Source organism: Gigantopelta aegis, chromosome 10, assembly GCF_016097555.1.
Source record: "Gigantopelta aegis isolate Gae_Host chromosome 10, Gae_host_genome, whole genome shotgun sequence".
Classification (NCBI taxonomy): domain Eukaryota; kingdom Metazoa; phylum Mollusca; class Gastropoda; order Neomphalida; family Peltospiridae; genus Gigantopelta; species Gigantopelta aegis.
Genome location: NC_054708.1, coordinates 76,485,124 through 76,511,700, shown reverse-complemented (window position 1 = coordinate 76,511,700; position 26,577 = coordinate 76,485,124). Strand labels below are relative to the sequence as shown.

Genomic DNA, 26,577 nt, shown 5'->3' with positions numbered 1-26,577 from the left:
ATCCCTTATATAAAGACACAAAAGTTGTTTGCTTTCAGGATGTGGTGATGGTATCAAAACAGTACGGTGTATATATGTATTTATTTCATAGTGAAAGTATATCTGTATTCTTATTGGTAAAAAAACCAGTCACATGACCTTCCGAAAATAATGATACTGCCCCGAGACAGTCCCACCGGTCCGATCAAAAGTGATATTGTCCTGGGAGATTTGACAAATGAAAATAAAGACGAGACAAAATTATATCCAACTAATGAGTAGGTAACGTAACGCAACGTCAACTGCTAATTCTAATGTACACAACAACAAACTTGTAACAAAACGCTTTGCTGTCCTTCAACAAAAAGATAACATATTTATTCATACTGAGTTTAATTCCGTAAATACGACAAAGACCAGATCAGTAATCGTGAAATTGTGTAAGGAATATCTCGCAGATTTGGAAACGTACATGATACATCAAAATGCAGTTGGAATCGGCACTCTCAGCAAAGGCTCATTAAAAATCCGGGAATAGGTCGAGGCTGTCTATAATTGTTCTATAAAATATTCTCTTAAAATTGACTCGAAAAAAGATAGAAAAAAAAGCCTCAGAAAAGGCTCAGAATTTTATATACAGTAGTGTCGAGTTTCAAAATTTCCACGGCGTGCGTAATGCTAAACATTTTCTGGCTACGCCCCTGCTCAGGCTTTTATGTTACAATTAAAAAATGCATTTTGAGGTAATCGGTTATACTGTCTCAAATTTTATTTTTTGTCTTGGTAATGTTTTCAACTCTTTATTTCCGCATTCCTTTGCTTGTCATACAACGTCATAGGATTACATGACATCACTAAATCCCATCAGTTTTAACGTATTGCGAAAGTTGTAAGAATTGGCGTATTCTGATAAACTAAGCAGGAATGTACGAGTGTTATGGATAACATTATGTAATAAAACAATTACTGACCACATTTCAGGCAATATCATGCTTTATGAACCGAAGAAATTGATATCAATTTCTTCGGCACACACACACACACACACACACACGTGTATATAAAGGCTGTTTTATAATTTAACAGCATTCTGGCTAATGCAAATATATCTAAACAGACACAAACACAGGATATATTTTAAAAAGAACCGTGATAGTTAAATGGTCATTTGTGATAATATTTGCTAACACATTGACCTACACAAGCATCAAAGTTTTGTTTCACAGTGCTTTACGTCACTAGTGGAAAAAGCCCATCAGAAACGCCATGACCGCTATGCCTACAAGAGCGTTGACGTTCAGAATCGTCTGCCATTTTGGATCCTCGCGCAGGAAGTCTCGCTTTTCCTCCTCCGTGAACTCGTGAGATTTCGTGTTACGAGTTGTCGGGATTCCACACACAAAGTCAAACAGCTTGTGGCACCGGCCTTCTTGAATCTGTTCAGTCGGATCCTCGTCATCTTCTGTAGCTATGGATACACAAAGGGATAGAGCAGGTAATATGTAGCACGTGAACCAAATAACTTCTGGCTGGATCAAAGTCCGATGTTCTTGTAACTTTTAATACAACATTCAGTACTACCAGTCCTGTCATTGGTGTTAATAGTGACAGTGTTAGATATTTTATCTAGGCAACAAATGTTACATTTTATTTCATGCAGTTCCACGGCATCATATAGACTTATGCTTTAAACAAATATGGGTTACCAAGTAGAACAATTTTGTTAATACTTAATGAAGAGAGAGAGAGAGAGAGAGAGAGAGAGAGAGAGAGAGAGAGAGAGAGAGAGAGAGAGAGAGAGAGAGAGAGGAGATACAGAGGGAGAGACAGAGAGAGAGAGAGAGAGAGGGGGGTGTTTAGAAAGACAGATAGACAGAAAGAGTGGAGAAAAAAGAGAACAAAGAGTCAGCGCGAGACACAAAGGGGAGAAAGCGCGAGAGGCAGACAAACAAGCGAGTGACAAGGAGAAGGAAACACACACAGCGAGAGAGAGAGAGAGAGAGAGAGAGAGAGAGAGAGAGAGAGAGAGAGAGAGAGAGAGAGAGATAGAGAGTGGGGGAAGAGAGAGAGAGAGAGGGGGGAGAGAGAGAGAGAGAGAGAGAGAGAGAGAGAGAGAGAGAGAGGAGGGAGACCAGATGGCGCCACATGACGCCACCTACATCTTACATGTAAGGCAGTAATTATTTGTGAAATACTTTGTTACTTAAAGAAAGAAAGAAATGTTTTATTTAACGACGCACTCAACACATTGTATTTACGGTTATATGGCGTCAGACATATGGTTAAGGACCACACAGTTATTGAATGAGGAAACCCGCTGTCGCCACTTCATGGGCTACTCTTTTCGATTAGCAGCAAGGGATCTGTTATATGCACCATCCCACAGACAGGGTAGTACATACCCTTTGATATACTAGTAGTGGTGCACTGGCTGGAACGAGAAATAGCCCAATGGGCCCACCGACGGGGATCGATCTCAGACCGAACGCGCATCGAGCGAACGCTTTACCACTGGGCTACGTCCCGCCCCTATCTGTTACTTAAAGAATACAGGTGTTCATTTGAATAGCTTTGATTTGTTTGACTGTCATAAAAAAATAGTTTCTATTCTGTTCATGTTGATATCAAGCATGGTTTTAAAGAAAACACCAAGTTCTCACCAACAGTCATGGGGTTAGCATACTCGTTGTCACCGTCTGTTTTCTTGGAAGGATCTTCCGACATCTTGAGCTTTGTCCAAAAGGTCACATTTTTCAGCTGGATTAACAAAAGAGAATACATTTTCTAATTACCTCTGCCTACAGAATGGGGTAGGTGGCTGAACGAGTTTCACCAACATACCAAATAGTTTCTATTTTATGTTATTTACTCATTAGATGTCATCACTGTAATGACGGTTAGTGTGTTTGTTTTGGAACTCCATATAGCTGCAAAAATGCGGTAATGTCAGTCAAATGCTCTATATTCAGAAGAAAAAAAAGAAAAAAAAAAAAAAAAGAAAAAGAAATAGGACCGGTTAGCATATCTTCCCGAACCGACTACTGAATGTAAATTAAGTTCAGTTTAACAGTTATCGCGAGAGCCGTAACTATTGAGGAAAGGACAGTAACGGGACAGCTGCCCCTCGACTTTCCTAACCCAAACAGTAAACATTTGTCTTTTTTGTTTTGTTTAAAAAGATCTTATATTACTATTCCCTGTTTGTTTGGTATTACTGTCACCTCCACTTGTAATTGTAGCCTACGTACGCCTTGTCGTTTCAGATTGTGTGAGTTTGTAAACTATAGCCCGTCACACAAGTAATGACTTGTTTCGTATGACAGAATTTACTACAAGTTATTTATTTCTGAGACGATTGTTTTCTAAATAGAACACAAACATAGTATTTTTGTGTTATTTCTAAAACACATTTTACTGTTCTTCTTATGTCAAACTAAACTGAAATTATTCACGAAAACCAATTGTGTAGGAGGATGGGACGGACGATAGGTATGTCCATGATATCTTCCTATATATATCTTTTGATGTAACAGGCACTAAAAAATATTATTTATTTTGAAGCTTGAGAGAGAGAGAGAGAGAGAGAGAGAGAGAGAGAGAGAGAGAGAGAGAGAGAGAGAGAGAGAGAGAGAGTGAGTGAGAGAGAGAGTATTGCCATAGTTAATACAAGTGTATATGTGGGGTCATAACATAGGTTTGTGCCCTCGATCTCAGTCAGCCCCCCTCCTCCAATATTTACTTGCTTCCACAAGAAGAAAACTATAGCAAAACATTCCGCCCCTGTAATACAAACCATAGTAAGAAAACGACTCTTACGGCGTTGTGGCCGCCATTTTGGTTTTTTGGACTGGTATAGTCTTGCTATATGAGATACCTGTGATTATTTTATTGTTTCTCCCTCTGCAGTGAACTTAATCAAATAGAGTCATTTCCTATCAAGACTACAACAATTTCTTACTATGATATGTATTACAGTTTTATTTATTTCTTAACTGAATATATGTTGTCATTGCACACACTTATGGTAGTTTGTTTTTTATTATTTCCAAAACGCTTTTACTTTTCTTTTTACTTCAAGCCAAATTAAAATTATTTACAAAAATCATTTGTGTAGGAGGATGGGACAGACTATAATTATGTACTTGCCTCTGTCCCTGTTGTCTCTCATTAATTTCGGCTTTACCTCTAATAGTACTATTCCCTAATTCTTTTAATTTTTTGTATGGCACCCCCTTATTCTAAGCTAGGTACAGCCCTGGTTACCTGTTGTTCCGAAGGTTTCTTGGACAGCAGGCTGAAGATAATGATGGCGGCCGCAGTGATCACCATATTGAGACAGCTGAAGTACGTGTAGTGGACGAGGTATACCACTTCCGGCCGAGTTTCAGGCTGGCCGCAAGGTGGCGCTGGATAAACAATGTCCAACGCAAGGCGTATCATACCGCAAACGTTGCCTATTATGATGCCCCAGAACGCACCCTATCGGAAACGGAAATAAAAGAGTACCGTACAATATACAAGATATTCAGTAATGATTTTGTTTGGAATTATGTTTTTGTTTTGTTTTTTTAATGTATATCAGTTATACTTTGCAGTAAGACGGTACAGAATAGCTGCAGATGACACTGTTGACTGCAAAAGAAAGGGATGTTAGTTTAATGCCAACTCGCGTATTTTAACTAGGTCCTAGACTAGTAAAGGTATTTGGTAGTTAGTTATTTAGACGAAATTTAGATTGTTGAACACATAAATACTATTAAACAAATTACTCTCTCTCTCTATCTCTCTGTCTCCCCATCTCCCCTCCCCTTCTCTCTCTCCTTTTCTCTCTCTCTCTCCATTTATCTTTATTTCTTTCGATGTATTTGTCTGTCTGTCTGTATCTGTCTCTCTGTCTCTGTTTCTGTCTCTCTCTCTCTCTCTCTCTCTCTCTCTCTCTCTCTCTCTCTCTCTCTCTCTCTCTCTCTCTCTCTCTCTCTCTCTCTCTCTCTTTTCAATTGGCGTAGAAATGCCTATATATTAAACACCAAGTATCAGTAGGTTGTACTGAAGCGATATTCCGTTCCTTTCGTCGTTAAGAGTGAGGTTGAAAACCGGGTATCAGTGATCAGTCAGCACGAGAACGAAAAATGTAAACATCCATTTCCTTCTTACATTTTCAAGAGATTTAACTCTCGGTGAACCGATTCTCTTATTGGTTCCACCCATCCCACCCCCGTCCTAACGACTGGTATATCAAAGGCAGTGGTACGTCATGTCCTGTCTGTGAGAGAGTGAATATAACAGATACCTATCCAATGATTAATTAATCACTATGCTCTAATGGTGTTGTTAAACAAAACAAACCTTAAGTTTCTTACATTTTCATTGGTCCTCTTCCAGAGAACTGCAAACAAGAAGAGTATGCCTGTAGGCGTCCCCAGGTATCCCTGCATTGCATTGATGTAGTTAAACAGCTGCCCTCTCTGAGACGAACGGACCAATGGAATCCACAGAATGCTCGCAGCACACATAACCAAGATAAAACACCTAAATTAAAAACAAAATTTCTTTATAATTTGCATCTATCTATCTATCTATCTATCTATATATATATATATATATATGAAACGGGGACTATCTATCTATATATATATATATATATATATATATATATATATATATGAAACGGGGACCAGGTTGTGCTACCCACCTCCAACGACTTGGCAACTGAGCATTTTTGTGCAATGACTTAAATTTTCAGAACAATGACAATTTTTTAGGCAAGATAAATTTCTTCTTTATTAAAATTTAATTTAATAAATTTGTTTCTAATTATGTCCTTCCTTAAATTTAATAGGAAAGTCCGGGGCATTCTTGATCATTTTGGATAATAAATCCAACTATCGTATTTTCAACAACGTTAGCACGGTATACAAATGGCAACTGAACATAAAATGTATTCATTCCAAAACGATTAATTAGTCTGTACCACAAAAGAAACGACGTGACGTCTGCTTAAAAGACATCGACAGATAATAGAGAAAGTGGGAAGTGTAAACAAAAATACAAAAATGTTCCTAAAATTCTTACCTTTCAGTTAAAATCCATCTTGTTTATCTATGTATTATATAGATGTATGTGTGAATTGCTGTGTGTATACATGCTATTATTTCATCATACATAACGTGTGAGGAAATAACATGTATACCATCACAAGAAGGCAGAGCAATGGCCTATTACAATAACAATGTATGAATTAACCTGCCACACTGGTGTTTGTTTCCATGCTTTTTATATACAGGGGCGCGACGTAGCCCAGTGGTAAAGCGTCCGCTTGATGCGCAATCGGTTTGGGATCGATCCCCATCTGTGGGCCCCTTGGGCTATTTTTCGTTCCAGCCAGTGCACCACGACTGGTATATCAAAGGCCGTGGTATGTGCTATCCTGTCTGTGGGATGGTGCATATAAAAGATCCCTTGCTACTAATGGAAAAATGTAGCAGGTTTCCGCTCTAAGATTATATGTAAAAATACCAAATGTCTGATATCCAATAGCCGAATATTAATATATCAATGTACTCTAGTGGTGTCGTTAAACAAAACAAACTTTGAATCACAAGTTGCATGGGAGAAAGGCAGCAGTTACTTCTTCCGAAAAAGGTTGAAAAGTGCCCCTTTAACTGAAACACATGGGGCAGCTTTAAACTGGTTAATACACATTATTACAGTGCGTTGATTTGTTTTTATTCTACCCCTCATATTAGGCTAGGTACGGCCCTGTGTGTGTTCACATAGCGAGTTTTACCGACCTTCCAACGATGAGGAGTTCTCGTTGGTTGGCTCTTGGGCGCATGCGTCGCCACAGGTCCATGGTGAAGAGGGTGCTGGAGCTGTTGAATATGGACGTCAGCGAACTCATTATGGCCGACAGCATCACCGCCATCAGGAGGCCCCGAAGACCTGGATGAAGAAAACATATCATCGTTTCCATAACAACGGGATTGATGTAGCAATAAAGTGACACACCAGAGCTGCATTCTCGATAATGTGTTTACAGGCGTGGATCCAGGAAATGGGTATAGGGAACCAGGTGGCAAAAGGACACATCGACCAATCCTTAAAAAGAGCCCCTCAATAAGACGTCCGACAGACGTACGTGTTATATAGTATCTGCAAGTAGTCAAGACAATTTTTATTCAGTATAAAGGCCATAGGCCCATAATACAGTCAGAAACTGTTATACATGTTTGCGCATGTGCAGTGTTTGCACGTTTTACTATAGGTATATATTTAAATATTTAAGTATTGCACATTATAAAGATAAAGACATACATTAAATAATACATCAAAATATTCTGATGTCATAATATCTATAAATGTTTGCAATGAATGATTTGTTTTTAAATTTAGAAATATGGTGATCTCTTAGTACATCATAACGCTTACATACAAGCGAAATATGGAGTTCATCCTCAATATATGTTAATCCCTGATCCAGACAATATGGACAGAGTCTTTCAGTGTAGGCTATGTTGTTATATCTTCCTTGGTCCTTACTACATCTAAATCTTGTATTACTTTAAGATAAACAGAGATTTCATAAGTGAGATAACGTTCTGCATTTAACAATGACTTATAATGCTTGTAATAAAAAGTATCAGATAAATTTGTAACAGGACTACACCAATTTTGCTGAAGATGATCAAACAATCGTTGTCTAAATTTAAATATAAACAATTTTACATCTCCAACATCCTGAGCTATCCAAACATAGCCAAATCCTGATCTAAAAAGAATATTTTAAATATAAGTCACCCATGTGGTGCGTCCTGCTTCATCCAGTGTCTGTAGCATTTTATAGCATTGACGAGGAAGCCTGTTTTCATTCAGCTGTAATAGCCTACACCAATACTTAATAACTCCAGTACGGCAAATAAGCTGTAAAGGAGCTCTACCACATTCACCTAAAGCCATAATATTACTGGTGTTTCTTCCTAATTTTAAAAACCATTTACACATTTTAATATGAACATCTTCAATAATTTTACAGTAACAAGTACCCCATATTTCTGAACCATAACATAAAATTAGCGTTACCATAGAATCAATTATTTTAAATAAATCTTCACAAAGAATATCACCAAATTTCTTTTGATACCTATATATTGCCATCATGGCTTTTTTACCTTGTGCTGCAAGACAAGTTTGGGTTTTAGTCCATATTAGTTTTGGTGTAAACATAATACCTAAATATCTATAATATGAGACGACTTCAATACTATTTCCATTAAAAAAACATTTTTCATAATTCTTTAGAGGACCTCCATTTCTAAAAACAATAACCTTGGTCTTTCTTAAATTCACAGCCATACCTGTAGTATAAAAACACACTTCTAATGCACTAATTTTCTTTTGTAGCTGTAAATGAGTGTCAGAAACAGTTGATACATCATCAGCAAACATAAGAGCATATACTGATTTACAATCATTTGATATAAAAACACCTTGTCCACCACACTCTTCCATAGTTTTTACAAGCCTATTTGTAAAAATAATGAACATTTGTGGGCAATATATATCCTTGTCGGGTGCCGATATTACAATGAAAATAATCTGATAAGCCATTTGGTGTTCTTACACAAGCACATAGTTTAGTTAACATTGATGAAATTACAGATAAATATTTACCACATATTCCAACTTAAGCAAGACGTTTTAAAAGAAATGTATGATTAACATTAGAAAAATATACAAAAAAACAACAATAAAATCTACTTCTTTTTTTCCAGACATATTTTTGCACAAGAGCTTGCAGTGAAAAAAATACGATCAGCAGTAGAATAATCTGGTTTGAAGCCTGCTTGAGATTCGTCAATAATATTATTGTTATCACACCATTCTTGAAGCCTCGTATTAAGAATAGAAGTAAACACCTTATATGTGGTATCAATTAATGATATACCTCTATAATTGTTGACATCCTCTTTATTACCCGCTTTGAATAAAGGACATATAATACCTTTACCCCATATATCTGGGAAAATACCACTGTCAAGTATAGTATTAAATAAACTGAGCAATACAGGAAGAATAAGGTTTTGTGAAGCCTTTAAAAACTCTGAAGAAATACCATCTGGCCCTGGTGATTTGTTATTTGCTAAACCTTGTATATGACTTACAATTTCTTCTTCTGTAATTGGGAGATTTATTGACAAGTCATCAGTATTTATAGTATAACCATTATAATTATTATTATTCATAGACGATAATTCAGTTCTAAAAAGAAGGCAAGAGAAGTGCTCAATCCATTGTACAGAACTAATTTCTTGTGATATATTAGAATACTGTTTCCCTTGTTTAATCAATTTCCAAAAGAGTTTGGGACTGTTTCTTGCATTTATCAAATGTTCTCTCTGTTTAATAAAATAAGCACTTCTTTTCCTATTAAAATTATTTTTAAATTCTTTTCTCAAAATTTAAAAAACAGAGAAATCTAAACCATGATCTCTATGAGCTCTCGATGCATCATATTTTATCAGTTTTAAATTTTGTAACTCATCATCCCACCAAGGTGATTGCAGGTTTACATTTTTAATATAAGAAAAGCCATATAATCTCATAGTATGGCTTGCTGCCTCTTGAAACAATTTAATAATGCATGTCACAGCTTCATTAATATTATAGGTCACTAATTCCAAGATATAATCATGTGAATCTATAAGTAAAGACTCTAAGCGATCTAAGGAAACCTCTTTTATCTCACCACTCCAGACAAATTTTAGAAATAAATTTATACTTAAACAGTAAGTAATATAATAACATAAATTATACATTGCATAAATATATAATATTTATGAGTATTATTTATAATACTATTAGTTTTTTCTGAAGAAAAGACTATTTACCGGTCGGTAAAATTTCAAGCACCAGTTTTGGGTAGGCAATGTCTGTACAACCCAGCGGGTTTTCACAGTAGCGCTCGCACTCTTTCTTATTAACGCACCCCACACTATCTGAAAAACACGTATAAAATAATAGATTGGTCAATATATATATAATAAAACCACAATAATCACTGGTAGTAACAGTGTCGTCTGCTCATGTATGAAATTATATTTCTTGATTAGTTTATCCTACTAAACTCTACATTCGATTATTGCTTTTTCAACCTATCTCTATTAGCTAGGAATCCATTTGATAGTATGTATGTGTGATAAAAAAGAGAGAAATTATAAATTGAAACTCATCCATAATTATGGGTGAGCACTGCTAATTTATTTTGACCAACGGTTTTACATATTACAGATAACGATTCAACATTCTTACTATTTCGAAAGCACTTTTTTCTTCTCTTTCTACCTCAAGCCAAGCTGGAATTATTCACAAAACACTTTAAAGTTGTATACGAGGTATATAATTTTGTCCGTTCTGCCATGCCCACCTGTGAAAAGGACGCGACTGATCATCCCAGGGTACACCATGAGGAAGAGAGGAAGGAACTTGAGGTAGCCCGCCATCAGAGCCCCAGCCTTGCCGTGAGACAGGCTTTTCGCAGCCAATGTCCTTTGTACTATCACCTGCAACAACGTACGTGTGCAATTAGTCACCTATCTACACGATCACCTACAACAACGCACGTGCGCGATTAGTCGCCTATCTGCACGACCACCTGCAACAACGCACGTGTGCGATTAGTCACCTATCTGCACGATCACCTGCAACAACGCACGCGCGCAATTAGTCACCTATCTGTACGACCACCTGTAACAACATACGTGTGCAATTAGTTACGTAACTACACGATCATCTACAACAACGTACGTGTGCGATTAGTCGCCTATCTGCACGATCACCTGAAACAAGGCACGTGCGCAATTAGTCGCCTATCTGCACGATCATCTGCAACAGCGTACGTGCGCGATTAGTCACCTATCTGCACGACCACCTGCAATGAAGCACGTGCGCAATTAGTCACCTATCTGCACGACCACCTGCAACAAAGCACGTACGCAATTAGTGACCTATCTGCACGACTACCTGCAACAACGCACGTGCGCGATTAATCACCGATCACCTGAAACAACGTACGTGCGCGATTAGTCGCCTATCTGCACGATCACCTGAAACAAGGCACGTGCGCAATTAGTCGCCTATCTGCACGATCACCTGAAACAACGCAAGTGCGCGATAAGTCGCCTATCTGCACGATCACCTGAAACAACGCACGTGCGCGATTAGTCGCCTATCTGCACGACCACCTGAAACAACCCACGTGCGCGATTAGTCGCCTATCTGCACGATCATCTGCAAGAACGCACGTGCGCAATTAGTCGCCTATCTGCACGACCACCTGCAAGAACGCACGTGCTCGATTAGTCGCCTATCTGCACTACCACCTGCAAGAACGCACGTGCGCGATTAGTCGCCTATCTGCACGACCACCTTGCAACAACGCACGTGCGCGATTAGTCGCCTATCTGCACGACCACCTGAAACAACGCACGTGCGCGATTAGTCGCCTATCTGCACACCACCTGAAACAACGCACGTGCGCGATTAGTCGCCTATCTGCACTACCACCTGAAACAACGCACGTGCGCGATTAGTCACCTATCTGCACGATCTCCTGCAACAACATACGTGCGCAATTAGTCACCTATCTGCACGATCACCTGCAACAACGCACGTACGCGATTATTAACATATCTTCACGATCTCCTGCAACAACATACGTGCGCAATTAGTCACCTATCTGCACGATCACCTGCAACAACGCACGTACGCGATTATTCACATATCTCAACAAAATTAAGTAAAGGACAGTAGATAAGGAAATAAACAAAGTAAAAACCAAAGAAACGAAACTGAAAAAACCCTCAAAAACAAAACAAGACAAAGCAAAGTAAAACACACTAAAAAAAAGCCCCCCTCCCCCAAAAAAAAAAATAAAAAAAAATAAAAGAATAAAAAAAGAAAATAATAATAAAAAGATAATAATAAAAACAAATAAAAAAGACGTGGCATACATCTTATTAAACTTAATGATTTAAACAACAATTATTAATCGTTACGAATCGATGTGCTACGAATTCCAGCCGAATGCTCATGTCGGCAGGTTTCATAACCTACCAAAAACCCCATCGCCTACAAGACTTTTTTTTTAATGTTTATGGACCAAATGTTAATAAAACAATATTTTCAAGTCATTTGTGATCAAAATGTAACACAACGTAATACTAGCAAAGAATTACCAACAGTCTATTGGCCCTTAATGTATTTTGTTGGGTATACTTTTGTAAATAATGAGAATACGTAGAGGAAATACAAAGACGTATTACAGACCATCAACAGAGCACTTCTAAAGAGGACTTCCACAAATGTTCTGATGCATTGACGAAGACAACGGAGAAGCGCGTTAAAGCCAATGGGGGTTATTTTCAGTTGGACTAGTTTTGAATTCCATAGTTTTTGAATAGTAAATTAATTTTGACTGTTTATTTTTACCACACCGTGTACGCAATCTAAGTAATCAAGTCCACCAGAGAAGAAAACCAACAATAAAAATTAGAATTATTACGGTAACACCACAGCCACCATCACCGCCACTAACTACAACAAACGTCCAACAGAACATGTTTACTGCATAAAGTATTACATAACACTTATAGCAAACATACAAGGAAAAATAGAATTATTACGGTAACACCACAGCCATCATCACCACCGCCACTAACTACAACAAACGTCGAACAGAACATGTTTACTGCATAAAGTATTACATAACACTTATAGCAAACATACAATGAAAATTAGAATTATTACGGTAACACCACAGCCATCATCACCACCACCGCCACTAACTACAACAAACGTCGAACAGAACATGTTTACTGCATAAAGTATTACATAACACTTATAGCAAACATACAAGGAAAAATAGAATTATTACGGTAACACCACAGCCACCATCACCGCCACTAACTACAACAAACGTCCAACAGAACATGTTTACTGCATAAAGTATTACATAACACTTATAGCAAACATACAAGGAAAAATAGAATTATTACGGTAACACCACAGCCATCACCACCACCACCGCCACTAACTACAACAAACGTCGAACAGAACATGTTTACTGCATAAAGTATTACATAACACTTATAGCAAACATACAATGAAAAATAGAATTATTACGGTAACACCACAGCCACCATCACCGCCACTAACTACAACAAACGTCGAACAGAACATGTTTACTGCATAAAGTATTACATAACACTTATAGCAAACATACAAGGAAAAATAGAATTATTACGGTAACACCACAGCCATCACCACCACCACCGCCACTAACTACAACAAACGTCGAACAGAACATGTTTACTGCATAAAGTATTACATAACACTTATAGCAAACATACAAGGAAAAATAGAATTATTACGGTAACACCACAGCCATCATCACCACCACACCGGCCTCGGTGGCGTCGTGGCAGGCCATCGGTCTACAGACTGGTAGGTACTGGGTTCGGATCCCAGTCGAGGCATGGGATTTTTAATCCAGATACCGACTCCAAACCCTGAGTGAGTGCTCCGCAAGGCTCAATGGGTAGGTGTAAACCACTTGCACCGACCAGTGATCCATAACTGGTTCAACAAAGGCCATGGTTTGTGCTATCCTGCCTGTGGGAAGCGCAAATAAAAGATCACTTGCTGCCTGTCGTAAAGAAGAGTAGCCTATGTGGCGACAGCGGGTTTCCTCTAAAAACAGTGTCAGAATGACCATATGTTTGACGTCCAATAGCCGATGATAAGATTAAAAATCAATGTGCTCTAGTGGCGTCGTTAAATAAAACAAACTTTACTTTTTTTTTCATCACCACCACCGCCACTAACTACAAGAAACGTCGAACAGAACATGTTTACTGCATAAAGTATTACAAAACACTTATAGCAAACATACAATGAAAAATAGAATTATTACGGTAACACCACAGCCATCATCACCACCACCGCCACTAACTACAACAAACGTCGAACAGAACATGTTTACTGCATAAAGTATTACATAACACTTATAGCAAACATGAAAAATACAAATTAAATGTACAGTCAGTGATTCAGTAAGTAAGAAGGCTAGTTGAAGAAAATACATGAAAGTATAAAGCTGTGAGGAACGGATAAGAAACCAATTGTAACAATAATTGGCGTCTCTGCATAGCAAGATGTACATATTTTGCTAAATTAATAACCATGTTAGGGGTATCACAAGACATTAGCCTATAAAACTTTTGGATAGTTGGCCATCTATTGTAAATCTTATTTAAATAGTGTTTCTTAAATCTCTATAGTATGTATAATACATTGGTCAAACTAACACAAAGTGATATTCATCTTCTATAACGTTCATATTACATAATGTATAAACTCTCTGATCATAAGGTATATTATGATTTCGACCCGTTTCGCATAATAGACTATGAGAGGATAATCGTAATCTGGTTAGTGAGCGTTTTAGGTGTGGTGATGAAATATAAGATAAATATTTTTCACACTCAAAACATTTTTTGAACTTATTATAATATTTTAATTTAGAAATAAAATGACGTTGATCGTTCCATTCTTGTAAGTATTGATCCATTATCCGTTGTTTAATATAAGGTAAGTAAGGCAACACTTGATCTTTGACAAAAAGAAAAGCTATAAGAGAATGTAAAATAAGATAAATTGTTTTAATGGGCTTTTCGACAACCTTTTAACAGAAAGTCATGCGCAGTTAATACAACATGAGATAAACTCAATGGTAAACAGCAAGCAATACGTAATACGCCAGGATATGCTCAACTTTCGGGTACACCTGATATCACCACTGAGTTTTGTTTTATAGTGATTCATGGGTGCATGCCATCACAGCTGTAAACATTTCATTGAGCTCTATCCTATTCAAGATTTTGGATTTTAAAGCTAGTCTTGGGATTGGCAGTCCTCCTACCGGCGGTGTAGTAGGGATGAAACATTCTGTTACGGACCTCCTACTGAGTTTGTTGTCTTCCCAGGGACGAACACCTGATAGTGGATCATGGAAGCAATCGCTCCTTTGCTAAAACATCCTTTGGATTCTATCTTGTGCAGAGATACGAGTTTGATTACGGTATACATGTTGTTTTGTCATTAAGATTTGCAAATGTGCTGTCGGCATCTGTGGCTTATTGGTAAAGACGTTAAATACTAGATTTGACTCTCGGTATCGCAAAAGAAATGATATATTACTGATACCTTTTATTCTCCTAAACTTGATTTTCGTGTCTAAATCCAATTAATATTCAAACAAGGTATCCTTGAGACACCAATTACTTAGGCTGTCTGTTTAATAACACAAAGTGGACATGGTGTCGTAGTGGTCGAGATGTCGACCGTAAGGCTGATTGATAGGTACTGTTTTCGAACAAGAACGAGTTTTAACGGCTCAGTGGATAGGTGTAAGACCACTACATATACTTCTCTTTCACTAACCACTAACCCAGGTTCTGAATACTCAGTACAGATAGCTGAGGTATATGCCAATGACAGCGTGCTTGGACCATAATTGGATATATAACAAAAACATAAAATTAATAATTAATTAACTGACATGAAATGAAATGAAATGTTAATGAGAGAGAAGCCAGCATAGTGGCATAGTGGCCTTACACTTGTACATTGCGTCATCAAAACTCGCTCTGGTTGGGAGCCCAGTGCTGGGACCGAACTCAGTACCTATGAGCCTCAAAACCGATGGCTAAGCACTACATCAAATACTAGTAAGACCAATCCCGTGGTCCATTACAGCGAGCGACGCTAACGTTCGGGAATTATTTGACTGGTTCCTGATGAGGCCATTGAGTTAAATGCGAAGCGCATAAGCCAGTGTGTGTTCAGGAGGGTGAGCGCTCGAGAAAAAAACCCACGACTGGTACCATGATGTTCTATCATGTCATAGTCATTTAACCTTAGATGCAAATTACGGATCTGCGAGCGATTGCGAGTGTTCTTCCTCCTGAATACGCCGCAGTCCAACGAACGTTGTTCTGCTCGTTTTTCTGGCTGGACGCAGCACGGCTACCTGATCACAGCACCAATACCAGAGACACCCCAGTGAACTCTGGATGAGCAGTCCTGGCCACGGCTGATCGCCAGTGACGGCGTCACGGAAGATGTGAAATGCATCCTCACGAGGTTTGCCGCATGTCGTGCTTTCGTTAATACCAACACTCGGCGTCGAGTTCATGTACATCACCTCCAACCTCTCCAAACCTCCCACTTCGTGAAAGCCTGAAGTTATTGTCAATAAAAGCAATGCTATAAATATTGAGTCCTTCAACAACAAGTCGTTCGACAATTACTCAACAAAAACTCAAACTGTGGCTTTTTTAAGACCCTGTTCCCTCCAAGTGACCCTCATTAAAACTCCATAGTTAATTATACCTGTTGTTATATTCAATAACGACATTCTATTTATGATAAGTCAGTAAATCTGTGACGTGGTGTTTTAGTTATATATACTTTATCAAGTTTATCTATAATATAATATAGTTTTAACAATATATAGAGTTATACTGCCGACGGCCTCCTTTGTACCTACCAGATGCTGCATTTCGTAAGGATCTTTTGAGTTATACTGCCGACGGCCTCCTTTGTACCTACCAGATGCTGCATTTCGTAAGGATCTTTTGAGTTATGCTGCCGACGGCCTCCTTTGTACCTACCAGATGCTGCATTTCGTAAGGATCTTTTGAGTTATACTGCCGACGGCCTCCTTTGTACCTACCAGATGCTGCATTTCGTAAGGATCTTTTGAGTTATGCTGCCGACGGCCTCCTTTGTACCTACCAGATGCTGCATTTCGTAAGGATCTTTTGAGTTATGCTGCCGACGGCCTCCTTTGTACCTACCAGATGCTGCATTTCGTGAATGCTGGACGGCCTCTTTTTGATGCTGCATTTCGTAAGGATCTTTTGAGCTGCCGACGGCCTCCTTTGTACCTACCAGATGCTGCATTTCGTAAGGATCTTTTGAGTTATGCTGCCGACGGCCTCCTTTGTACCTACCAGATGCTGCATTTCGTAAGGATCTTTTGAGTTATGCTGCCGACGGCCTTCTTTGTACCTACCAGATGCTGCATTTCGTAAAGATCTTTTAGTGCTCAGGTCCAGGCGACTACCGTACGTACACACACACGTACATTTCATTAATGCAACCGTAATGGAGGTCGCTATATTTGTTACGTAACACTGATTTACGCTATAGGTTTAGTAATTACGCTATAGGTTTCTATATAGCCTTAGTGGCTATAACAGTTTTATTAATATCAGCAGGACCTTGGATTTTTGTATGTACCTTTGCCTGCCTGAGGGAAACATACCCTAAAAAGGACATCCTCTGTTGTCCAGCTCTTTCTCCCAGGATATTGTTTTAAACAAACACACCCACTAAACCTGGTCGGAGTACACCCATTTTACACAAAAAAGTATTACTTTTGCATGGGCCAGAATTACCACAAACAAGTCTTCAAAGTCAACAAGCTACACATGATTACAAACTACATCTCCCCTGTCAACTTCAGTCAAATAGTTGCCAATTCAGAGCTATCTTCCATGAAATAATCACAAACAGCAGACTACTTGCGCGGACAAATTTCGAGATAACTGTAATCTTAGGCCTATATACACGGCGACCGCTAATATATTTTTGGGAAAAGCCCAGTGTAATGGCAGCACACCCATTTAAATGTATTTAATAAGGTAAACCACTTTCCACCATTATCATGTACAGTATTGCGTATGTCTTTATCTATTTAGTAATTATATTATGTTTATATTTGTATACTGCCGCCAAGTTGTGAAGACTTAAAGCAATAAAGAACATGAACTTGCCGCGTATAATGACTTACCTATGACGGTCAAGACAACGGCGCCGATGACCATGACGACTGTCTGAAAGGTGTCTGTGTAGATGACGGCGGTCAGTCCACCTGTTGGATACAAGACAGAACTCTAATACAGCTTCATCACTCGGAGACAAGGGGTGTTGGTATAATGAAACGCATTACTTATTCAATGACTGATTGGTACCATCAATGTTGGCACCTATCTGTCACTGAAAACATAATTCATAAAACATTATATAGGGCAATACATAATTCATAATAAAAGGCAATAAATAATTCATAATACATAAAAAGGCAATAAATAAGTCATAATACATAATATAAGGCAACAAACATTTCATAATAAGGCAATAAATAAGTCATAATACATAATATAAGGCAATAAATAAGTCATAATACATAATGTAAGGCAATACATAAGTCATAATACATAATGTAAGGCAATAAATAAGTCATAATACATAATGTAAGGCAATAAATAAGTCATAATACATAAAGTATGGCAATAAATAAGTCATAATACATAAAGTACGGTAATAAATAAGTCATAATACATAATATAAGGCAATAAATAAGTCATAATACATAATATAAGGCAATAAATAAGTCATTATACATAAAGTAAGGTAATAAATAAGTCATAATACATAATATAAGGCAATAAATAAGTCATAATACATACTACTTGCAAGCCACTCTTCATCTTCATAAATACAAACATGGATACTGATTACTAGCAAGATATGTGTTATATGCACATGAATGAATGGATAGATGGATGGATGAATAAAATAATAAAAACAAGAGAGAATGAAAGAAAGAGAGGGTGAAAGAATCAATGAAAAGTGTGTTTTGTTTAACGACACCATTAGAGCACATTGATTTATTAATCACCGTGTGTTGGATGTCAAACATTTGGTAATTCTGACATACAGTCAAAACCCGCTACATTCTTCCATTAGTAGCTAGGGATCTTTCATATGCCCCATCTCATAGGCATGACAGCACATACCACGGCCTTTGATATACCAGTCGCCGTGCACTGGCTGGAACGAACGAACGAACGAACGAACGAATGAATCAATGAATCAATGATTTAATGAATGAATGAATATTAAAAGGCATTCGCACGCGGAAAAAAACCCATCGTCCAATGTGTATTAAAGAATGTATACATGTAAGGAAAAAACGTGTATATAATGAATATACAATTTTTCAATCTAAAACAATGTAAATATGTAAACAGGTACCATAAACATTTTATAGATGATGATGATAAGGGTGGTGGTGGTGGTGGTGGTGGTGGTGGTGGTGGTGATGATGATGATGATAAGGGTGGTGGTGGTGGTGGTGATGATGATGATGATGATAAGGGTGGTGGTGGTGGTGGTGGTGATGATGATGATAAGGGTGGTGGTGGTGGTGGTGGTGGTGGTGATGATGATGATGATAAGGGTGGTGGTGGTGGTGGTGATGATGATGATAAGGGTGGTGGTGGTGGTGGTGGTGGTGGTGGTGGTGGTGGTGATGATGATGATGATAAGGGTGGTGGTGATGGTGGTGGTGATGATGATGATGATGATGATGATAAGGGTGGTGGTGGTAGTGGTGGTGGTGATGATGATGATGATAAGGGTGGTGGTGGTGGTGGTGATGATGATGATGATGATAAGGGTGGTGGTGGTGGTGATGATGATGATGATAAGGGTGGTGGTGGTGGTGATGATGATGATGATGATAAGGGTGGTGGTGGTGGTGGTGATGATGATGATGATGATGATAAGGGTGGTGGTGGTGGTGGTGGTGGTGGTGGTGGTGGTGATGATGATGATGATAAGGGTGGTGGTGGTGGTGGTGATGATGATGATGATGATGATAAGGGTGGTGGTGGTGGTGGTGGTGATGATGATGATGATAAGGGTGGTGGTGGTGGTGGTGATGATGATGATGATGATAAGGGTGGTGGTGGTGGTGATGATGATGATGATGATAAGGGTGGTGGTGGTGGTGATGATGATGATGATAAGGGTGGTGGTGGTGGTGATGATGATGATGATGATAAGGGTGGTGGTGGTGGTGGTGATGATGATGATGATGATGATGATAAGGGTGGTGGTGGTGGTGGTGGTGGTGATGATGATGATGACAATGATGACACTATTTTAATAATGATTTTAAAACTCGGTATACAAGTGGATGAATATATATTACATAAGCTCGTACAAGTCAAAGCCACATACCTGCATAAGATTAAGACATACCTAGGATCGTGTATACCGATGTCACGAGCAGGAGCCCGGCTATTGATATGTACATGTCCCAGCCGAGAGCCAGTTTAATAAACAAGGCGCCTGCATAGATACTCACCTGAAACAAACACAGTAACAGGAGAAGTTTGTTTTGTCTAACTACACCACCAGAGCATGTCTACGGGTGGGACGTCAAACAAAGTAGACTTCAGAGGAAACCCGCTATATATTTTCATCAGCAGCAAAGGATCTTTTGTATGCACTTTCACTGTAGTAGCAAGGAGATGTATTCTACGTAGTTTGATTTTAATTTTTAAAGAAACCTTATAAAGTACACTGAGATTATATAAATGTTATGAGAGCTGGTTTAAATTTAAACTTAATATAACAAGCATTCTGAGAGTACTGCTAAAGTAATACATGTCCCCTACCGCGCCTAACACAATTTCGTATCTCCTAAATTGAAGGCCCATAACACTGTGAAAAATGGGTAAATCGCCATGAAAGCCAAACTTTGTCTGTAACAGAACATAATAACGCTATACATAAAATTTCAGTTCAGTATGTTGAGGCATTGCCCAAACAAATCCGGAAAACAACTGTTCGTATTTCCTATTAAAATGGGTAAATCGCCATGAATGAAAGAATGAATGAATGAATGAATGAATGAATGTTTAACGACAACCCTTCAGCTACTGGGTGTCAAACTAAGCTGAATGCATAAATAAATTCATAATTAACATCAATATAAACATCCAATCGCCATAAACGTAAAACTTGATCTGTAACAGTACATGATAAAGCTATATACACAATTTCAGGCCAATATCTCAACAACAACAAAAAAAAAATGTTTTATTTAACGACGCACTCAACACAATTTATTTACGGTTATATGGCGTCGGACAGTTGGTTAAGCACCACAGAGATATTGGGAGAGGAAACCCGCTGTCGCCACTTCATGGGCTATTCTTTTCGATTAGCAGCAAGGGATCTTTTACATGCAACATCCCACAGACAAGATAGCACATACCACGACCTTTGATATACCAGTCGTGGTGCACTGGCTGGAACGAGAAATAGCCCAATGGGCCCACGAACGGGGATCGATCCCAGACCGACCGCGCATCAAGCGAGCACTTTACCACTGGGCTACGTCCCGCCCCACCCAATATCTCAAGGTGTTGTAGAAAAGAATATCCGGAAAACTATAAGTGGGACAAACGGATGGACAGACAGACGGATGGACGGAGATGAAACCTATAGTCCCCTCCAGTTGGACCTGTAGGTGACTAACAATGTATTACTATATGTAGACTAACACGTACGTACAGAGAGCTTGGTGACGACATACATGAAGAGAGACAGACAGCTGAGGTAGAGTCTCAGTCGTCGCCCCCCACATCGCTTCTCTATGTACTCGGGCAGGGTGTAGGCCTGCAAACATAATGCACAGTATTTATATACAGTATGGATGTGTATGATGTTTACATATAGCATGTATGCCATCCTTGTAACCATATAATTAATACTTAATGGACAATATATCTACATGTACATGAATATGCATTAAGAAAAAAACTGACATACCTACCGAGTTATTAAATTCTAGCTTTAAGGTAGGGTATAAAATAAATACACAAATAATGCACATCGGATCTTACTATTAGTATTTCGTTATATACAATACTGACACTTTAATGTATGCCATGCTTGCATATACAGGGATGTGATTGTTTTCAGCTTTTTATCTGATTTCAGCTTTTTTGTAAAATGGTTTCAGTACTGAACTGGAATATATGCCGTGTTTGTAACGGAGCAAAATAAATGGACAAGTGCTACATGTACTTGTAAATTGTATATACTGTATTGAAACGTAAATTTGTATGTATGCCATGTATGTAACTGAATAAAATAGATATACAATGACCTGGAGGACTTAAAGTTGAATAAACACTTTTGTATTGGTATTTGATTAATTCGAATATTAACAAATAACTCAACATTTTAATATGACATAACTTAAAAAGTGATTTTTTGAAAGAAATGTGTTTGTTTTCTGTTGTATTCGTACTTACAAATTGCACGCTGAGTAAAGTGTTTATCTAATGACATTATAAAGCCCTTTACATGTAGCTATCCAGTGATACTATAACTTTCATCATATCTTCCACGACTATGGAGAACATTGTTATTACGTTTCTATGTGCCAATGAAACAATATGTCGTAAAATGAGTTTAGGTATCTTAATAAACCAGGCTAAAACTCCATTTTGCCCTCGAGTTCGAGCGATCGACAAACAGATCCTTTATCTAGAAGGGTTCAGCTCCATAAATACATACATATACTACTCGTATAAATTCCCCTTCCAGGTGATACCCCGTCTATGTCAAAACTTATTTAGCAGCCGAGCGACAACCTCAAAAGATGGTATCGGATCCTTTTTTTCCGATAATTACAATTATATTAAATATACATAATCCTCCAAAACATTGTATGACGAAAGGTACACTGGTTATATTAAAGGAACTTTGCCCTTGAAAGGAAGGTATTTATTTCAGTAATACAACACAACATGATGATTACGAATCAGCTTTTAGCATAGTTAATGCAATACAAAAAGTTATGATAGTTAAAAAGAGCACATTAATCAATTACTCATCAGCTAGTGGATGTCAACCAAGTGGTAATTCTGACACATAGTTAACAGAGGAAACCCGGTACATTTTTTTTAATGCAGAAAGGATCTTTTATATGCACTTTCCCACAGAAAGGAAATCACGTACCACGGCCTTTGACCAGTTGTAATGAACTGGATGGAACGGGAACAACCCAATAAAATGAATTGATCTACCGAGGTAGTTTGATCCTGAGATGCAAGTACTATACGCACCGAGCTAAATCCCGCTCCCTCATAACGGGGACTAATCATAGTGTCTATGGTTTTAGGATTGTCCACATACATCATTCACTACGGAACACATAGTGTTTTAAATCTTTTGTTGCTCCGGGAATATATATATATATATATATATATATATATATATATGTATGTATGTATGTATGTATGTATGTCTGTGTGTGTGTGTGTGTGTGTGTGTGTGTGTGTGTGTGTGTGTGTGAGAGAGAGAGAGCATGCGTGTATGCGTGTGTGTGTGTGTGTCTCTCTCTCTCTCTCTCTCTCTCTCTCTCTCTATATATATATATATCTATATATATATATATATATATATATATATATATATATATATATATATATATATAAAAATAATAATAATAATAATAATAATAATAATAATGAAGATAATAATAATTATTGTTACTATTATCATTATTATTATTACAGTAGTAATGTATTTATTTTATCTACGTTTAACTTTAAGAATAGAATAAATGTAAATAAATAAGTTCAAAGTGCCTTTAAATCTTAGAACATCAACAACAGACGGTTAATGATATGATATAATATTCTAAAACGAATTTGGACATTGAGGTCAACTTATGTTTACTCCCATGACCCAGCCATCGAGCAAGTGTCGAACATGTGTCGAGGATAAAAGTAGAAGTGACTGGAATAATGATGTTTGTTATGATATGGCTGTTATCTATTTAGCAAAACGTGTCTGAAATATTGCTTTGATGCTTAAAAATGGCAAAATACTATAAATAAGATTACGTTTAATTTCATTTTAAATTGTTTGGTTATTCTAATTAACAATCAGTAACAGAATCAAATCGGCTGCATTCATATACATGTACCGGTACTTACTTTCGTTTGATGCCCAATACCAATACACTGCAACCATCTGAGCTGTCATGCCATTTTATTGTTTTAATATACCACACGGTGTTATGTTAAATATTAAATGGTCAAAAAATATATTCAGCAGTATGTATGCATGCTGATAAATGTAACAGAAAACGAAAATATATATATATATATATATATTATTCATGCAAATTTATCAAAGTTCTTACCCCTGATGATATATACACAGGCAGGAATATCCACCCAAGGAGGAACATCAGCGGCATCGACTGAAATAATAACGAAACGAAAACATCAGTACTAATGATAAAAATATTAAGAGTCGTAATTAGTAACAACGACATTATATCATGTTAATTAATCTTTAGTTTCTGTCACTCTCTGTGACTCCATCTGTCAGTCTGTCTACTTGTCCTCTTTGTGTCTTTGTTTTTCTCTGTCTCTCTATCTCTGTCTCTGTCTGTCTCTCTGTCTCTGTCTCTCTCTCTCTCTCTCTCTCTCTCTCTCTCTCTCTCTCTCTCTCTCTCTCTCTCTCTCTCTCTCTCTCTCTCTCTCTCTCTCTCTCTCAGCGATGTATACAGGTTGATGGCCTTTGAAGGTTAGAAAGAAATTACAGCTAATCCAGTGTGTCCATTAAATAGAAAACACAAATACATTGATTTTGTTTATCAATAGTGGAATTATCGAGAAGATAGCTCACACTCCATTCATAAAGAATCATGGCAGTCCCAGAGGCTGCCCCGACTCCGGCCAATCCAATGAAGTGTTCACTGCCGATATTGCTGGAAAACATAGACGCGCCGACCTGAAATAAAAGTGTACACGTAAGAACATACATCTTTGTTTTGGTAGTAATTATCTATCTTAAACAGGTGCAGGAGTCTAGCTCAGTTGGTGGAACGCTCGCAGGATCGAACAACCTCAGTGGACCCACTTCTTGTTTTCTCGTCCCAACCAGTGTTTCACGACTGGCATTACAAGGGCCGTAGTATGTGTTGTCCTGTCTGAGGTATGGTATAAAAGATCCCTTGCTATTAATGAAAATATATATTGGGATTGCTTTAGAGAGGAATCCATTAGCCGATGATTAATAAACCAATGTGCTCTAGTGGTGTCGTTAAACAAAACAAACTTTAACTTTTACAAAATATCCCTTGCAGCTAATAGAAAAATGTTTCCTCTGAACACTACGTGCTAAAATTACAAAATACTTGGCATCGATTTGCCAATGGTTAATAAAGGAATCTGCTCTAGTGGTGTCGTTAAACAAAACAAACTTTAACTTCTAACTGTCCTAAATAATACTAAATGGATGAATGGTTATAGGAAAAAACAACATTATTCTACGCCCATCCGAATTGTTTAAGGTTTTAGCGTTTATAGTAGGGCGATCTATTTTAGTGGCAGTCTTCCTACAGACGGAAGTGTTTTATTTAATGACGCACTCAACACATTTTATTTACGGTTATATGGCGTCAGGCATATGGTTAAGGACAACACATATATTAAGAGAGGAAACCCGCTGTCGCCACTTCATGGGTTACTCTTTTCGATTAGCAGCAAAGGATCTTTTATATGCACCATCCCACAGACAGGATAGTACATACCACGGCCTTTGTTACACCAGTTGTGGAGCACTGGCTGGAACGAGAAATAGCCCAATGGGTCCACAGACGGAGATCGATCCTGGACCGACCGCGCATCAAGCGAAAGCTTTACCATTGGGCTACGTCCCGCCCCTTCCTACAGACGGAGTTTAAACCATATATCGTGGTCGAGTCCAGCTGTCCTCTATAAAAATAGAATAGCACAGATGTTTGACGACATCCCAGCATGAAAAATACATCGGCTATTGGGTGTGAAACTTGAATATTCTAATGCCCAAAAGATTGTTAATAGACATGTATATTGCAATTTTTTATTAAACATTTCAAATTTTATATTGTTTTGGTATATTTTGGGTGAATAGATTCACGTATATATCATCAATTTGTTTCGGAAAAAAGATTTTACTCTTGAAAGGTCCCTTTACACAACAGATGTCAATTTGCTTGCTATATGCTGCGAGTTTCAATTTTAAGTTTCTATTGTTGTTCTCCTGAACCACATGGTTGTTATAATTATTATTGGGAGAGGTTTTGTTATTATTATTATTATATGAAATTATTGGGAATGATTGTTGCATGGACTATGTTCTTCTGTTATAAAAATGCTTGGGCTAATATCCACTTATATGTATACTTATTTGTTTAAATTAATACGCAAACTAAACATTATGAAATGAATAAATATGTTGTAAACTTTATTAAACAATTTATTAAATACTTACTCTGCTGAATATTAAATGTGTAATAAAATGTGCAAAGGTCAATGAAACATTAGTAAAATATCACAGAAGAAAATATTTAATCACTAGTATTGCGTATAAGCAGTGCGTGATTCGTTTTAATACAAAAGTTAGAGCCAGCCCGTAGGAACGATATAAGAAATGATGCGGTCCACGGGGTGGACACACGCCCAAGTGGAAAAATAATAGCAGCATATGGAATATTTTTAGATTTATATTATTTAAATAATAGCAGTAGAAAATCATCACTCACTGGGAACCAAGTCATGTGTCTTCCCGCGAGAAAGTAACTGTTGACGTTCCCTCGGCCTCCGGCTCCGG

At 37.8% G+C, this 26,577-nt stretch overlaps 1 protein-coding gene across 1 annotated transcript; it reads right to left on the bottom strand.

Moving 5' to 3' along the window:
* Nucleotides 1-318: 318 nt before the first annotated feature.
* Nucleotides 319-26,577, bottom strand: LOC121384086 (sodium/glucose cotransporter 4-like). Its single transcript, XM_041514313.1, has 14 exons — nt 26,510-26,577; nt 24,610-24,714; nt 24,119-24,178; nt 21,472-21,576; nt 20,152-20,257; nt 17,894-17,974; nt 16,067-16,275; nt 10,403-10,538; nt 9,867-9,974; nt 6,771-6,921; nt 5,340-5,508; nt 4,243-4,458; nt 2,640-2,736; nt 319-1,447 (listed from the first exon to the last, which is right to left on the bottom strand). The coding sequence occupies exons 1-14, from the start codon at nt 26,522-26,524 to the stop codon at nt 1,218-1,220; spliced, it is 1,788 nt and encodes a 595-aa protein (XP_041370247.1). The 5' UTR covers nt 26,525-26,577; the 3' UTR covers nt 319-1,217.

Excerpts from the sequence above, each read along its gene's own strand:
- LOC121384086 (XM_041514313.1), bottom strand. Across the intron at positions 6,922-9,866 it reads GCTTGAAATTTTACCGACCG|GTCTTCGGGGCCTCCTGATG; the intron begins GTAAATAGTCTT and ends TTCTTCATCCAG. Across the intron at positions 5,509-6,770 it reads GAACTCCTCATCGTTGGAAG|GTGTTTTATCTTGGTTATGT; the intron begins GTCGGTAAAACT and ends TTTTTAATTTAG.